The sequence below is a fragment of the Chrysemys picta genome, chromosome 6, assembly GCF_011386835.1.
Source record: "Chrysemys picta bellii isolate R12L10 chromosome 6, ASM1138683v2, whole genome shotgun sequence".
NCBI classification, from domain to species: Eukaryota; Metazoa; Chordata; order Testudines; family Emydidae; genus Chrysemys; species Chrysemys picta.
In genome coordinates, this window is record NC_088796.1 from 5,116,580 (window position 1) to 5,133,614 (window position 17,035).

General features: G+C 48.5%; 1 protein-coding gene across 2 annotated transcripts in view; it reads left to right on the forward strand.

The window, feature by feature from the left end:
- The window catches only part of LOC101952333 (uncharacterized), a 22,341-nt gene continuing 5,306 nt past the window's right edge, over nucleotides 1-17,035 (forward strand). The window contains exons 1-2 of one of the 2 annotated variants that reach the window (XM_005296221.5): nucleotides 1-741; nucleotides 12,737-13,198. In XM_005296221.5, coding sequence (XP_005296278.1) covers nucleotides 591-741; nucleotides 12,737-13,198 — 613 coding nt within the window. In that variant the 5' untranslated portion in view covers nucleotides 1-590. The remainder of the gene's footprint in view (nucleotides 742-12,736; nucleotides 13,199-17,035) is intronic. The other variant, XM_005296220.5, reaches the window with a different exon arrangement.

Sequence of the window (17,035 nt, forward strand, 5' to 3'; positions counted from 1 at the left end):
GGGAGATCTGCTGTGGTTCCATTTGCCAACAACCACTTTTGTAAAACGCTGTAACTGAGCACTTACAAAGACCACCAGCGATCGATCAGCCCAGGCTCTGCAAGAACATGTCTCTTTAGAGACAGCAAACTCAAGCACCCAGTACCCGAGCCACGGTAACCTCCGTGTGCAGCATTCAGTAACTGCCCTGAGTACCGGGAAACTGGCTGCTCCAGCCGCTTTGTCTGCACTTTCCCTTTCTCCTCTTAAACCTATCTCCGGATCCTCGGCCAGCCCAGCCTCTTTAATATTCTCGCCTTGTTGCCCACTAAGCAACTGCAGCTGCTAAGGAGCTGAACTTTTTGGCCTCTGACAGCTTTGCTGGTGTGTTTCCCCTGGTCTGGACTGTCATCCAATTTCCCATCAGGGATCTGCAATTCCAGCTGGGCGTGGGAGCAGGAGTCCCCTGACGGGAGCAGCAGGATTCTCTGGAAAGCAGGCGCTGAGCAGAGTGTGTCTGGAAGCTGGTTCTTTGCCAGTCCTCCAGTGCTGACACAGAAAGTGGGGACTTTTTTCTTTCTTTCTTTCTTTCCCTTTCACGTTGATTTTGAATGAAAGCAAGAGTGAGAAAAACAAACCAGCTCCCACTCTCCAGTCCGGGTCGTTCTTTTCGGGGGCTCCTCTTCCCCCTTTGTTGCTGGGAAACAATGGAGCTTTTCAAGTGGAGCCTGAGATGGCTGTGCCTCCTTCCTTTGCTACGGGGTAAGTTTTTCTCCTTGGTGATTGCCAAACAAGAACCCCTTTGCCCCGTAGACCTGAGTCCGGTTTGCTGCAACTGTAGAGTCTGTATTTGCTTTATGGTAAAGCGCTAAATCCAGTAGCAGGGAAATGTGTTATTCTGCAGGTGCACCTCCACATAGCATTTAACAACAGCTGGGTTTAAATACATAGAGTGACCAATTTCTAGCTGTAAGCAGACAGGCATCGCACGAGGCCAGAGAGCATTTCCGACGGTGTCCCAGCTGCACTGGGCGTTGAGAGGCATTGCTGGCTAGTGGTTTGCAGACAGAACTCCTAGGTTCTAATTCTGCTTCTGACCTTGGGTAAGTCACTTAACTGTCCAGTGCCTCAGTTTCCCCATCTGAAAAAGTTTGTCAGAATGCAATGAATTAGTACAAGTGTTCAGGGTGTGCTAGGGAAGATGCTTGGCTGCTAGAGTCTGAAGGACTATAGCTCTCATTGCTCATGAGGGATGCTTTCATTGAATTCATTTATTTTTGAAACTGCAGACCGAAATCACAACTGTTTGCAGAGACGAACCAAACCCATTCACCCCAGAGCTTAGAGGAGCTCAGGCATAACGAGACTCTAACCCAAGCCAGCCTGACTTTTGGTCTGCAGGACCACAGCCCGCCTAACAAGATTTTGCAAAGCCACCAGGAAAACTATCCGCATCGCATGCTCAGGGCTGGAATATCTGACAGTACTTTTGAGATCCTTCCCAGCTGTCACTCAGAACAGCAGCGATGAGCTCCAACGGGTGCCCTGTCCCCAGGTCAGAGAGGGCCACCACTGTGATGTAGTATGTGGGATGTTGGGCAGCAGTAAAGAATTAAAATTGGGGGGAACCTTAAGCATCATGTCCCCACTCAAAAACAGTCACTAGTAAAAAGAGCAGGGACAGATACAGCTGTAGATCGACTGAGGGGCTCTGGGTGATGATGGATGAACCTCTCCAGCGGTTTGTGTAGTGCACATAGCTATCAACCTCTGATGCCTTTTGTCCTGCAAAACCCCAACCTGGATTTCCCCTTCCATCCGGGACAGGCTGAAAGCCAAGACGGCTGATTTACAGCTCGTGCTGTAATAGCATGGGATTTGGATTGCACTCTGCTTGGTGATGACTGAGAGCTCTGAAATGACAGTAACATGAACCATTTGGAGATAAAGGACATTTTCCCATTTATCCCAGCCCGGGCTGGGTAGCCTCAGAGTGACCCCCTCCCGCTTTCGCCACCTCCTATTTTCATCATCATAACTGGAAAACTCTATCCACTTTTACCCTAACACCAGCCATAAACTAGGGTGACCAGATGTCCCGATTTTATAGGGACAGTCCCGATTTTTGGGTCTTTTTCTTATATAGGCTCCTATTACTCCCCCCCCCCCCCCCCCGTCCTGATTTTTCACATTTGCTGTCTGGTCACCCTAGCCATAAACACACATGCCCCAGTTCCAGACACATTCTCTCTAGGCCCTTGTTGTGGGACAAAAGTGAAGAATCACCGAAAGTATTGCTTTCTTCGAACACTGACCAAGGAACTTTATTGGAATAAAGAAAAACAACATGATTCCTAATGTTTCTCTCTGTATATTTCACTATAGAACAGGGGTTCTCAACATTTTTCTTTTTAAGGCCCCCCAACATGCTCTAAAAACTCCACAGCCCACCAGTACCACCACAATTGGTTTTCTCCATATAAAATGGCCGGCATTAAGGGTTAGGGAGCAGGGCAATTGCCTGGGGGCCCACGCCACAAGGGGCACCACAAAACGAAGTTGCTCAAGCTTCAGTTTCAGCCCCCGCTGCTGGAGCTCAGGGTCCCGGGCTGCAGTCCTGCATGGTGGGGCTTCAACTTTCCCCCCTGGGCTCTAGTGAGTCTAACGCAGGGGTCGGCAACCTTTCAGAAGTGGGGTGCCGAGTCTTCATTTAGTCACTCTAATATAAAGGTTCATGTGCCAGTAATACATTTTAACGTTTTTAGAAGGTCTCTTTCTATCAGTCTATAATATAGAACTAAACTATTGTTGTATGTAAAGTAAATAAGGTTTTTAAAATGTTTAAGAAGCTTCATTTAAAATTAAATTAAAATGCAGAGCCCCCCGGACCGGTGGCCAGGATCCGGGCAGCGTGAGTGCCACTGAAAATAGGCTTGCGTGCCACCTTCAGCACGCATGCCGTAGGTTGCCTACCCCTGGTGTAACGCCAGCCATGCTTAGCAGACCCCCTGAAACCAGCTCATGGCCCCCCAGGGATCCCTGGTTGAGAACCACTGCTGTAGAGCTTTCCCCTAACCCCCAATTCCTTCCTGCTGTAGCTTTTTAAAGAAGCAGTACACACCCTTATACCTCCGTAGGAGCTACCCTGACTCCTAGCTGACAGGAAAGCAACTTGGGAAGCAAATCATCACTGAATCTCGAGGCTTAGAAAGCAAGCCCTCATTGAAGAGCTTTGCAGCGGGCACCAGATTTGCTTGAACGGGCCCTGGTTTTAGGTCCCCGAAATCAACACGGGAGAGAACAAAAGTAAAGTTTCTGTGGGAGAGCACAGTGCATACAGCAACGATGTCCTAGGCTGTAGCCTCCGGTTGCTGATTCTATGAGCTCTGCGCACAGCAAGTCCTTAAGAATGTAGGGCGGAGAAATCAAAAGGCATCACGGTCGTAGCGGCCGGGGTACAGGTTCAGCTTGAACGAGCAAAAGTTCAAACCGTCTAAAGATCACTGGTCTACAGGACTGGGTGCAAAATCTCAGGAGAACGGATTTCGGAACAGGAGATTTGGAATACAGCTCTTCCTGCAACTCTAGAGACAGAAAAACTGCAGATGGAATCTGGAAGCTCAGAGGCAGCCGCAGAAAGAAAAATAAAAGGGAAATGAACTCCTTGGTTGAGTTCTGGTGGGGCAGGTCTGGGCCTGACCTGGTTCTTATCTGAACTGTTTCTCTGCAGCCCCCACTGGTTTAGATGTAGGAGTAGAAATCACACGTGGGCAGCTCACGCTATTTAGGATTTCGAAGCATTACAGCTGATCTAAACCAGAGAAATTACCCAGATTAAAGCCTCTCAAATGTTTGTAAAACACTCTGCAGACACACACCCAGATGGTCTAATGAGCTTGAACAGATGATCTTTCATCAGGTTTAATAACCATCTAAAGCTTAACAGGTTCATTCTGAACCAGTTCAGCACCAGTGTGGACACAGACAAGCTGAAATAGATCAGTTAGTTCTAGGGTTACCACCTTTGAAATGCAAAAGAAAAATGCCACCTCCCCCACCTTCAAAACAAGCCCACTGCAACCCCAACCACAACCCAACCCCAACCACAACTCTGTATCCTCCTGCCCCCTTCAACAGCCACTTAAAGTGACTCACACCCTCTCTCACTGTTGGAGGGCCCACAGCTGCTGTACTTTCAACAGTACAGATCTACCACTTAAACTGCGGAAGTGGGAACACAGCAGCATCTTTTCTGGACACAAACTTTGAACATTAGATACCCCAGTGTATTGAGATAATAATGCAATCCTTAAACACACGTAAAAAAAAACCCCAGCAGATTAAATTATTTTTCTGGCAACTGGCAAATCCATAAAAAAAACCGGGCAGGCTGGTCAGATATTGGCCAGGTGGTAACTCTAGTTAATTCTCTCAGGGCTGACAATGCCAAAATATCTCCCAGAATGCACAGTGACTGGGAGAGAGTGAAGAATTATGGGATAGATACCCAGAAGGTGGTGCAACCGAAAACAATCTAGGTGAATGCTTAAACCCATTCAATACAACTGGGTCAGTTCTGTAGTGTAAACGGGGCCTAAGTCCCCAGACATTCTCCTATCTGCAGCCTATTTCTCCCCCACCTAACACAGTCCTGTCCTGCTGGCATCTTAAAATCCCACCTCACTCCCTGCCGCCGCTGCCACCTGCAGCCAGGGCGGCTCTAGGCACCAGCAAACCAAGCACGTGCTTGGGGCGGCACATTTTCCGGGGCGGCATTCCGGCCATCTTTTTTTTTTGCACTTCGGGCGGCAAAAGCCTAGAGCCGGGGGGCGCCCTGGGGCCGCTGCGGTTCGCGCCGAGGGGGAGCAGCACCCGCACCTTGTGGCTGGGCCGGGCAGGCTCCAAGCGGGGGACACTCGGGCTGGGGGCCGCCCTGCGGGGTACACAGAGCTGCCTGCAGGTGCCGCAGGGCGGCTGCCCCCCAGCACAGCAGCCGGAGCTGGGCGAAGTGGCCCGAGCCGCTCAGGGACTGCGGCAGGGCGGCCAGGAGCAGCAGCAGCAGCGGGGCCATAGAGGGCGGGGCGCTGCCATGCGGGGCCTGCGTCCCGCTCTCCGGGGCTCCGCTCCCTCTGGGGCTGCCCTGCCCCGGCTCCTCAGCCCCCTGCCGGGCGGTCCCCCGGCTCTGCCCTCCCGAGTCCCGCCGGTCCTGGAGGCGGGAGCCCTGGCTGGAGGGACCCTGGGCTGAGGCGCGGCCCGGGAGCCCTGCTGCTCACCCTGACCCTGCCAGCGCCGGACCGGCTGGAGGCGAGGGGGGAGCCAGCACTGGTGGGGGGGAGCCCAGGGCTGGGGCGGCAGGGTTTGTGCAGGGTGTGTGTGGAGAGCCCAGGGCTGGGGCGGCAGAGGGTGCCAGGGGGGGAGAGAGCAAGCCCAGGGCTGGGGCGGCAGGGGGTGCAGGGGGGGGGAGAGAGAGCCCAGGGCTAGGGTGGCAGGGGGTGCAGGTGGGGGAGGGCACTGGTGGGGGGAGTGAGAGCCCAGGGCTGGGGTGGGAGCAGCCAAACATTTTTTTTGCTTGGGGCAGCAAAAAAACTAAAGCCGGCCCTGCCTGCAGTAAAGGAAGTGTCTTTCGTTTACCAAAACTCTGTGTGTTCAAATTCTCTGCTGGGGTGTAATCAATGGAATTATGCCAGCAGAGAACTTTGGGTCAACGTTTTTCACTGGAAATCCCCTGCAGGAGAGCTGGGGATTTGAGCCTCCTGGTCTGTGTGCAGAATTTTTCTTAAAAGGAGCAAACCCGTGTTTGTAATTGTGTGGATAACTCACGGCTGTTAACCAGGTTCATGCGTGCCATGGGAGACCCCCTTCCCTGGGGCATGAAGGAATCTAGGGTGGAGTTTTCAAAAGGGCTCCGCAGTGTCCTAACTCTGCTCCTATTGAAACCAATAGTAAACTTCCCATTGCCCTTACCCTATTGAGTAGCTGAAATAGTGCTCTTGAAATAACCCTCGCCGAGCTGGGCTGTTCCTTAGGGTATGTCGCCATTGCAGTCGAAGGTATGACTGCCGCCCAGGCCAGCGTGCCCGAGCTAGCTTTCATCTAACTAGCGTAACTAAACACGGGCGTGCAGATACAGTGGGGCGGCTTCACGCACAAGCCCGCCTGGAACCCTGGGTACATACATTGGGGTCCGTGCACGGGTAGGGCGAGTGTTCAGCCCTTTTGAAAATCACACCACTTATTTATCTATCTATCCATGGGCTTAGGCTCCTAATTTTTTTGTCCCCTACCTCTGGCCTTAATCTCTCTGTGCCTCACTTACCTCTCTCTCCAATTGGTAAAGACTCTTCTTACCTAACTCACTGGGGTGTTGGGTGGCCTCGCTGCCATATGCAAGCTCCAGCGATATATTTGGATGTGGGGCAGCAGCTTAGATCTATGGAAATCAGAGACGGAGCAATATGTGCCTCGCTTGCGCCTCCTGTTCAGTGCGTTGGAAGATGCACTCCTTAGGGTTTGTCTACGCAGCACGGCAATGCGCACTTCTCTAGAACTCACACTTCCGGTGTGCGGGTTGCTGTGCCGTGTAAACCAACCCTAAGAGGGGACCTAATGCAGGGATGTCAGACTCATTCTGTCCCAAGGCCTGAATTACCCTTTTGGTCAGAGGTCACAGCAGAGAGGCAGGTGGCAGCAGAAGGTGACTGACAGTCGGCTGGCGAGGTGGCCAGCGGAGAGGGACGAGCAGCTGGCGGGGCGGTCAGCCAGCACAAGTGCTCAGGTTGCGAAGCGAGCAAGGTGCCTTCTTCCCCAGGTGGGAGGTGAACTCACACAGATGCACCTTTGAACCCTGGGGCCTCACTGACCCAGGACAACCACTGTGAGTGGGGTATGGTGAGGGGAGCAGAGGAGGGCACAGAAAAGGAACTTTTGGTGGTAGAACTCAAGAACATGAGGCAGAAGACACTGCCCCACGCACTCTGGGGTGGTTGTCCTGCTCACAGTTTTAGGTTTATGAATCCTGCTTGTGGCATTTTCCCTAATTAACGCCGAGTTACTTCCCTCCTTTCATTAAAAGTTTCTTTTCTACACTCAGACTCTGTGCTTGCGAGAGGGGAAGTTTTGCCTCTCAGAGGCACCCAGGGGTGGGGTGTAATTTTCCCAAGTTACCGGGTGGGGGCTCGAGCCGGTTCTGTGTTGTATTGTTGAAAAGGGACCCCTAGGTATTGAACCCGGCCCTGGTTGCTGCCGGCTCCACCTGGAAGAAGGGTTACAGGTGATGGGCTGTTTGAGCGTCCACATGAGGGATGAAATTGACCTCTGTGCAGGGGACCAGTACAGGGCTTATCCACTACTTAACGTCCTCAGAAGAGGACTTAATCCCTGCATAAACCTTGTGCTGGGCTTTGCACAGGGGCAAATTTCACTGTAGAGGAGCTGTAAGAGAAATGGCCACAGACCCACCTGTGGCATAAGGAGCTGTCAACAGGGAACGGCAGGTCGGCCCTTGCAGTATTTTCCAGAAATGGTATTAACCACAAAACCCTTTCATGGTTGAGTGTTTAACCAGCTGCCTGATGGGTATTTCTTTAGAAATATTCTGTGACTGTGTTTCTCTGTCTGGGCTTGAAAGCATGAATGGGCAAACACCTCTATTAAAACACTGTGGTGTTTACAGCCCCGCTTCAGGAAAAGGAAACAACCATACCCACTCCTTTAATTCTGGCATGGCTTGTTAAGGGTGTGCCCATATTTTAGTTCTTGACACTATGATCCTTCCTCTCCTTTCTAACATGTTTTGACAAGCAGTGAGATAGGTACGCTGACCATTAAAGTCTCACCATTGCATCTGCATCCAGTGAAGTGGACGGGGTAGTTCACACTTCACAGCTATTGTTTCAGGCTCTCTGCAAACTCAGATGAGTTCACTTGGGTCACATTTTGAAGCTTTTCTCTGCCACCATAATAGTTAGAGACTAACTTTTTCTTTTAAACAAAAGCTGAGATTCTAGAGAACAGTTGAAAGGTCTGTCAGGGCCTCCCCCGGCAGCTAGAACCTCACACCCTCAAGAGGACACATCCTATGCTTTGGATAATGCTGGTATGCTGTGGGGGAGGGTTACACTGAAGTACAGTTTTTCCTTTGGGACTGATATTTGGAACCTAGCGCTCTATGTTACTATGATATCTTCTCTCCCTCTCTTTGTCTGCCACCTTATAACTAAGCATTAAAGGGTAGCATCCACCCCTGTTCAGAGAGCATGCACAAGGCCCGTGTAGCACTTGTCTTATGCCCTAAAGGGGTTTGAAATATGGATCCAAATTTCTGTGCTCTCCAATTGCTAATATTTAACTATTTCCCTTATATTATTAACCTTCAGGCTTTGAGCTTTAGGAATCTGCGTTTGTTTTTACAACCATTTGCAACAGGGCTTTCCACTGCTGTCTTCCAAATTGAGGCACTTTAAAAACAAACAAAACCCTCCTCCCTTGGCAAACTGTCCTTTGACTTCTCTGTGAGTTTTACCTGTGTTACAACTGCTGGGTAAGGCCCAAAGGGCAGCTACCAGAACAGCCATCCTGTAGCACTCACTGCCACTTCTCACCCCTCGGCTCTTCTTGGTTTGAGTCCTTTCTGATCCCTTTGCTGATTGCCAGGGGCTAGGCCCTCAGCTGATGTAACCTGGCATGACTTCCACGGAGCAGTGCTGCTTTAAACCAACCGAGGCTCTGGCCCAATCATTGCTTGCTATCTTTGGTACCCCGGTAGCGCCAGGAGAGCGAGCTGGATTCATTCTGCCTCATGCATCAGCCATAAAATTGCCACGGCATTTCAGCTGCAGTGTCTAGTACCGGGTGTGACGGAAGAGGCAGAAAGACACAGGGGTAGATTCACCTCTGAGCACTGAGACAGAGGGGATGCCGTTTGTACACCCCTATTCAGCAGCTACAGGGGGGCTAGTGCAGGCTGAGGCAACCCCAAGGGCTGCCCTAGGAGGTGCCTCTGCTTCATTGGTCCCTTTGGGGCTTTGCAAGGGTGCAGGTCCATTGCAGCCATGCCCCCCCTTCCTCCTCCAGTCCACCTCTGCCTTGGAATGCCCCTGTGATGAATACTGCAATCCCAGGCAGCATGTTTGGGGACTGCATTGTGTTAAGTGTATGGATCACTGTGGGCCAGGGACTGTGTGCAACTGCGGGGGGAGGGTTACCCCAGCTCCTCCAGGAACCAGAAGCAGTGGGGGGTGATTCAGGTAACCCCCCCACCGAGAGGCACTTCCACCCCTCTCACCCCCATGCCCCAGGAGGCTCATACAGACTGGCTCAAACTGGATTTTCAAAAGACCAGCAGACAAAGAGCGGGCTTTGGATATAAAAAGGCTGGGATTAAACTGACTCGGGGCCTTCTTTCTGAGCCAGCAAACAGACAGGACCTTCTGTCTAAGGGCGCGCCCAATCTTGCGGAAGGACTGGGAAAACATTGGCCTACTAGGGCCCCATAAGACTGCGGGTGATTCCTGCTATGCTTAGAGTGTGTTTACATCTGTTTGCTTTTGATGTTTTCTCTGTAATGCTTTTACCTTATGAATAAAGGTGCTGGCTTAGAAAGAGTTTGGTGGTAACTTGTAACAGCTGGCAATGTACTCTGGTCATAGCCCTCGGAGAGAAACCAATGCACCAGTGCTGGCCTTTAGGCAGACTGGCTCGCTGGGGTTATGACAGTGTAAGGCAGAGAGCTGCCTTAAAACTCCCATCAGGAGGGAGAGAGACACGGGTCTCCACCCAAGAGAAGTGACAGCTCAGAGCTGGGAATCTTAGTGGGTGCCCTCAAGGGACCATAAAGGTGCAATACAGGTGCAATTACCCTTGACATTGACATTGCCCAGATTTGCTGCAAAGGCGGTGCAGGGCCAGCGCAGGGTCTGGGAGGGATAGAAGCCCTCTGCCTTTAGGGGTATTCCCCAGGTTGAACTATGCCTGCCTGATGCCACCTTTGCACCAGCCTTACTGTCAGCCCAAGACATGTCTTTATAGAAAGGGGGTTCCCCCTGAACTTTGCTAGATCTCAGACACCTGAGATGAGTTTCTCAAGGTGGAGACATAGGCTTGGTCATGAGGTTACTGGGGCCATTTGTAAAAGCCTGATACTATCTCAGCCAAACTGGGATTGCTGGTCACCGGGTCTTTCCTGCTGCTAGTACTTTAGCAAGGGCTGCTGCAATCATTCCCCTCCCTGCTTTACAAAAAGGCCCATGTCCCGGGGGTACATGTGCCACTGAGAGGAGAGGTAAGTGACTGGGGAAACCTATTCATTCATTTTCCTTTCTCATAACCAGGGAGGAAGGCTGCATCTCTGAGAAAACAAACTGATATCAAGTGCCGTTTACTGGATACATTTACACTGTTCCTGAAAAAAATGTGTGGATCGCGGCTTGGATGCGGATACAAATTTTGTATCTGCGCAAGGCTCTAGGGATACTTACTCCACTGTGGACCATACTGTAACCTGTCTATGGATAAACTTCACTGTCTAGGCCTCTCTCCTTGTTCACCAGCATTAAGCATTTCATTTATTAATATTTCAGTGAAATAACATTTTAGAAGCTGAAAAGCAAACTCGGCCCATTCTCTTCCCAGTAGGTTCAGAAACAGCCAGAAAGTCCCTTAGTACTTTTTCCTGAGTTAACAAACAATATTAGACATGTAGTCTAGCAGGAGACTGGAGTTTCCTACAAGCAAACCTAACGGTTCTTTAATCTATTGTTTCCTTCACCCCCTGCTGTGCTCTAAGTTTTGTTTGCCTTGTTGCTCCCTCCCTTCACATACTGAGCTAGTGACTTGGTGCCAGTGAAAAGCATTGTTCTTTGTGCCAAGAGGGGAAATTCTGCAGAGGAAGGTGTTAAGGTCATTATCAGGATTCCATTCTAAAGTCATAATTCAGTCTCCTCCTTGTTCTTCACATTTCAGACTTTTTCCTTCAGGCTTTGCAGGTTTTAACTCTCAGGGTGAATGTGAGAATTTTTCACCACTGGGGGAATAAATGATCAAATTCTTAAAGTTACAAAGATTTTTTTCAGGGTAGCAGCCGTGTTAGTCTGTATCCTCAAAAAGAACAGGAGTATTTGTGGCACCTTAGAGACTAACAAATTTATTAGAGCATAAGCTTTCGTGGGCTACAATCCACTTCTTCGGATGCATATAGAGTGAATGACCTAGGGGAAATGTGGTGAGAATCTGAAACATTTGTTTCCATACCTCTTTCTTCAAAACCAAATTATCATTCAAAATTTGGTAGGGACATAATATGTTTTGTGCAGCAGAAGAGATGCATCTATTCATAGACTCATAGACTTTAAGGTCAGAAGGGACCATTATGATCATCTGGTCTGACCTCCCGCATGATGCAGGCCACAAAGCCGTCCCTACCCTTTCCCTTGACTCTGCTGTTGAAGTCCCCAAATCCTGTGGCTTAGAGACTTCAATTAGCAGAGAATCCTCCTGCTAGCGATCCCTGCCCCATGCTGCGGAGGAAGGCGAAAAACCTCCAGGGCCTCTGCCAATCTACCCTGGAGGAAAATTCCTTCCCGACCCCAAATATGGCGATCAGTAAAACCCCTAGCACGTAGGCAAGATTCTCCAGCCTGACCCTCATTAGCCATTATACTATTTACCTGCCATGGCACGCTGTTCCTTTGACTAAAATCATGTTATCCCATTAAACCATTCCCTCCATAAACTTATCTAGCTTAATCTTAAAACCAGACAGGTCCTTCGCCCCCACCGTTTCCCTCGGAAGGCTGTTCCAATATTTCACCCCTATTAGAGATGTACGGCCGAGTGTTTAAAGGGTATTTCAGGATGCTCGTGGGTCAGATTTATGGTTGATTTTGGAATGAATACAGATGCAATCCTTTCCGTTGACTGGCTGGGATCTACTCCTTAAAGGTCCCGGAACCTTTGTTGCTCATTGCAAAAAATGATCAATACAGAAGTTCAAAAGCTAAGAGTATTGTGACTCGGGCTGTCTTCCTACAGTTATGAGAGAATTATAGGGCAGTTCTATGGACCATCACTAGGTGGGTAACTCAGTTACCTGGGACTTCTCGGATCTGGAACCCTGACATCTGGGCAGTGATACTGGATGCAATAATTGTATTGTTGATTGAATAGTTGTGAGTCACCTTATCTAATCATTTCCAGTGTTTATAAGGCTTATCGTTTTATTTCCATTGTTGCCATCGGAAGTAGCCACAGAGCCCAGTTTAGTGATCCAAAGTGAAGTACTAAGTGAGATTAACTGAGCTTGTCAACATTTTTTGAATTTCAATGAATTTTGTTCATAGGAAAAACTTAATTCTGATAGGGAAAAAATCATCAGATTTTGGGAGGTTTCTCACTGGCTCTATAGCTGCCTGAAATTTTCCATTTTTTAAAAAATTTCATAGAAATTTAAAAAAATGGTTGTGAAATTTGTAACATTTTTTTCTGTTGGCTTTACACCTTAACGACGATATTATTACTTCTTTCCAACCTTGTTCCTTGGTACCAATGCACCATGTCTTCCTCTAAGAAATGCATCCCTAGGAAATTAAAACTTAGAGGATGGCCTTTTTTTCTCTCTTATATCTAGAATATGAAAATGCAGCAACAAGTGGTAGGCTAAGAGTCTCTCTTTTCCTAGGCATTAGCTAACAATTGATGCTCTGCAGAAGCACATTTGTCTTGTGCATGTAAGGTACTAACCTCTGCTTTGATTGTACTGTAGTATCAGAGGGGCAAAGCTTCCTCATAAAGAACATCCGGCTGGAAAAGTGCATGCAGGTCGCCCACCAGGAGAGCGACCAGATCAGCCTGGCTGATTGCAAGCTGCACGCCCAGCAGCAGCAATGGAGGTGGGACCCCAGAACAAAGTCCATCGTCAGCCTTAAAACCAAACAGTGCCTGACCATCCGGAAGCCGCAGGAGTTCGCATCAGCCTACCTGGAGCCATGCGGGGACAGGGAGCGCCAAGCGTGGGCTTGCAGCAAGAAGGGACACTTGACTTTGCATGGCCTGGGCTTGCATCTCAACGCGAAGCAAGGCCACAAGGTCTTTGTGTCTCGGGAGAAAGACAAGTTCAGCAAGTGGAAGACCCTGTCAGATGAAACCGTCTGTGCTGTCAGCCCCACAGTGGCTCCCAGGCTTGGTGACCTGATGCAGGAAGCTGCGTTGGTGGGGGTTCACAAAAGTAAGAGGTGGATTTAACCATTAGCAACCCATTTACTCTTTGGGATCCATCACCTAGAATCCATCTAACACCTGACTTAACAGGCTTGTAGCTCATGTAAAATCATTCTCATGCATGATTGCTCTGGCCCTGGTCCTGCGAGATACTGGGAAGCTTTAGGGACATCCCAAACACCCTCAGCTACCATTGATTTCAGCGGCAAATGACAGGTGATCAGCACTTCACGGGTTTGGGTCCCTATATATCAACATACAAAACTAGTGATGGGCAAACCTCAAAAGGTTTCTGACAACCCTGCTTGTCAACTCTGCCTTGCTACGTAGTTTAAAGCCTATTTGGGGGATGAGCACTTTATAGTTTGGAATATTCTCTGAATCACCTGAAACTTTGGGGTTTCTAAAAGTGGGGTGGCCGTTTCATTAAAGTCAGACTTTCGTTCATGGGATTTGTGATACTTCCTACTACTGGATGGGCCCTAAGGTCCCAGACTAACTACCTCCTCCAATCACACCCCTACTCTGGATTGATCAGAAAAACAGTCTTGTCTTTTTTTTTTTTTTTAAGTTACCTGCATTATTGAGAGGCTGTTTAAAGAAAAGGAAAAGAAAGCTCGATTCAATTTTCAGAGCAGTAGATTGCAGAGAATTCTCTTTCTCTGTTCAGTTCCAACCAGCCCACTCATCCCTGGTGAAATCACAGGTCTTTCCTCATCCTTGTGATCTGCTGACCACGATCATCTAATCTGATCTTCTTATATTGCAAACCACCGCACCCTAACCCCAGCAAGGAAGGAGAAGAAGCAGAAGTTGGTATTGCTCATTGTGAAGCTCCTGGGGGTACTCAGAGTTGGGAGGCACCTCACCACTATCTGCCCTTAGTGTGAAGCAGTTCTGCCTCATGCCTGCTGAAGCACAGTCCCCTGAAACCAACAGCCTCTGGCCACCGACAAGCCCTGCTTTCCAGGTCTCTGCAATCTCTCTGTGCAGGCTAGTGACAGACACACACCAGCCCCTTCTATCAGCATCCCCCTCTGTAGCATCCAGCCCATCACTGGACACTCACAGAACTTACCAGGAGAACATAGGAACGGCCATACTGGGTCAGACGAAAGGTCCATCAAACCCAGTATCCTGTCTGCCGACAGTGGCCAATGGCAGGTGCCCCAAAGCGAATGAAAAGACAGGTAATCATCAAGTGATCCATCCCCTGTTACCCATTCCCAGCTTCTGGCAAACAGAGACTAGGGAAACCATTCCTGCCCATCCTGGCTAATAGCCACTGATGGACCTATCTTCCATAAATCTATCTAGCTCCCTTTTGAACCCCATTATAGTATTGGCCTTCACACACCCTCTGGCAAGGAGTTCCAGAGGTTGACAGTGTGTTGCGTGAAAAAAATACTTTCTTGTGTTTGTTTTCAACTTGCTACCTATTAATTTCATTTGGTGGCCCCTTATTCTTGTATTATGGGAAGGAGTAAATAACACTTCCTTATTTACTTTCTCCATACCACTCATGATTTTATAGACCTCTATCATATCCCCCCTTAGTCGCCCTCTTTTCCAAGCTGAAAAGTCCAAGTCTTATTAATCTCCCCTCATACAGAAGCCATTCCATACCCCTAATCATTTTTGTTGCCCTTTTCTGAACCTTTTCCAATTCCAATATAACTTTTTTGAGATGGGGCAACCACATCTGCACGCAGTATTCAAGGTGTGGGCGTACCATGGATTTATATAGAGGCAATATGATATTTTCTGTCTTATTATCTATCCCTTTCTTAATGATTCCCAACATTCTGTTCGCTTTTTTGATTGCCGCTGCACATTGAGTGGATGATTTCAGAGAACTATCCACAATGACTCCAAGATCTCTTCCTTGAGTGGTAACAGCTCATTTAGACCCCATCACTGTATATGTATCGTTAGGATTATGTTTTCCAATGTGCATTACTTTGCATTTATCAACATTACATTTCATCTGCCATTTTGTTGCCCAGTCACTCAGTTTTGTGAGATCCTTTTGTAGCTCTTCACAGTCTGCCTGGGACTTAACTATCTTGAGTAGTTTTGTATCATCTGCAAATTTTGCCACCTCACTGTTTACCCCTTTTTTCACATTGTTTATGAATATGTTAAATAGGACTCGTCCCAGTACAGACCCCTGGGGGACACCATTATTTACCTCTCTCCATTCTGAAAACTGACCATTTATTCCTACCCTTTGTTTCCTATCTTTTAACCAGTTACCAATCCATGAGAGAACCTTCCCTCTTATCCCATGACTGCTTATTTTGCTTAAGAGCCTTTGGTGAGGGACCTTGTCAAAGGCTTTCTGAAAATCTAAATACACTATATCCACTGGATCCCCCTTGTCCGCATGCTTGTTCACCCCCTCAAATCAATCTAGTAGATTGGTGAGGCATGATTGGTGAGAGACGGCGTACGCACAGCTTGACTGGAACAACTCAGGATCAGGCCCTTTATAACCACACAGCACTGTAATCTATTTCTAGTGAGAACAAATATGATTATTAATGAAGGTTCCGATTTTAAGAGATGGTAGGAACAACTGGCTATATGTGACACAAAAGGTATAATATGCTTCTTAGAGTCTAACCCTGATTTTAACAAGCTAAAATCCCTGTCTAAAGCTGTTTCTCACATAAAGCTTCCTTCCAGCGTCACCAACCCACAAGGTGGGGATCCACCGTTCATGGATACAAAAAGCACTGTCCTTTTTGTTCCTTCAGTGCTGGATAAAAGAGGGGTCCTTCTAGTCTGCCGCCTATGCCCCACAGCTAATTGTCTTTGCACCCCAGTGATAGGACAAATGCCTGCAGTTCTGTCTCCAGTGTCTTCCCATGCTGACATCACATCCTTATGTTAACTGGGAATGCAAATGTAACTCCCATTGTGTTTGGCTTACAATGCTTAATTTTACTTTGGAGACAGGGATAAGTGAACAAACATGCTTTGTCCGGCAGAAAAACCTGTTTGTCAACTGTGCCTTGTTCCACAGTTTAAAACATATTTTTAGTAGGCCCATAGAACTCCTTATATAGTGCCAGTACATACATTCAAAAGCAATAGTAATGACCGGTGTGTCATCAGCTTTAATTTGATACCTTACAGGACACTTTTTGGATAAATACTATGGAAGTAGTGTGTTAGGTGTAGTGAATTTGTCAGGCCTGACAAGAGTTGCTGATACAGAGTAGTTGGCATTGAGGGGCTCTTAGGGTCACACGTGATCCCAGAATTGGGAACAGGGCCGGCTCCAGGGTTTTGGCCGCCCCAAGCAGCCAAAAAAAAAAAAAAAAAAAAAAGCCGCGATCACGATCTGTGGGGGCAATTCGGCGGGAGGTCCTTCGCTCCGAGCGGGAGTGAGGGACCGTCCGCCAAATTGCCGTCGAATAGCTGGATGTGCCGCCCCCTTCCGGAGTGGCCGCCCCAAGCACCTGCTTGCCAAGCTGGTGCCTGGAGCCGGCCCTGATTGGGAAGTAACCAATTAAAAGTCACTTATGTTCGAAAAGGAGAATAGTGGGGGGAGGTTGGTTGTTTCAAAATTGCCAACCCCAGATGTTCAAACCTCATGCTGGGGCCTCCAAAATAATGAGATCATCTTTGAAATCATGATATTTAAAACTGATCATTTTGGGGCTCTCCTTATTTGCCTTCTGGTTTTGGGGCCTTTAGGGTGCCCTGAGATCACGTTTTCAAGCCTTCGTCAATCATGAGAAACGTACTTTATGTTAAAAAAAATGAAGGCTGAGGTTACCTGATTCCACATAATGGAACTTGAAGCCAAACACCAGAAATCAAGAGACTTGTGATG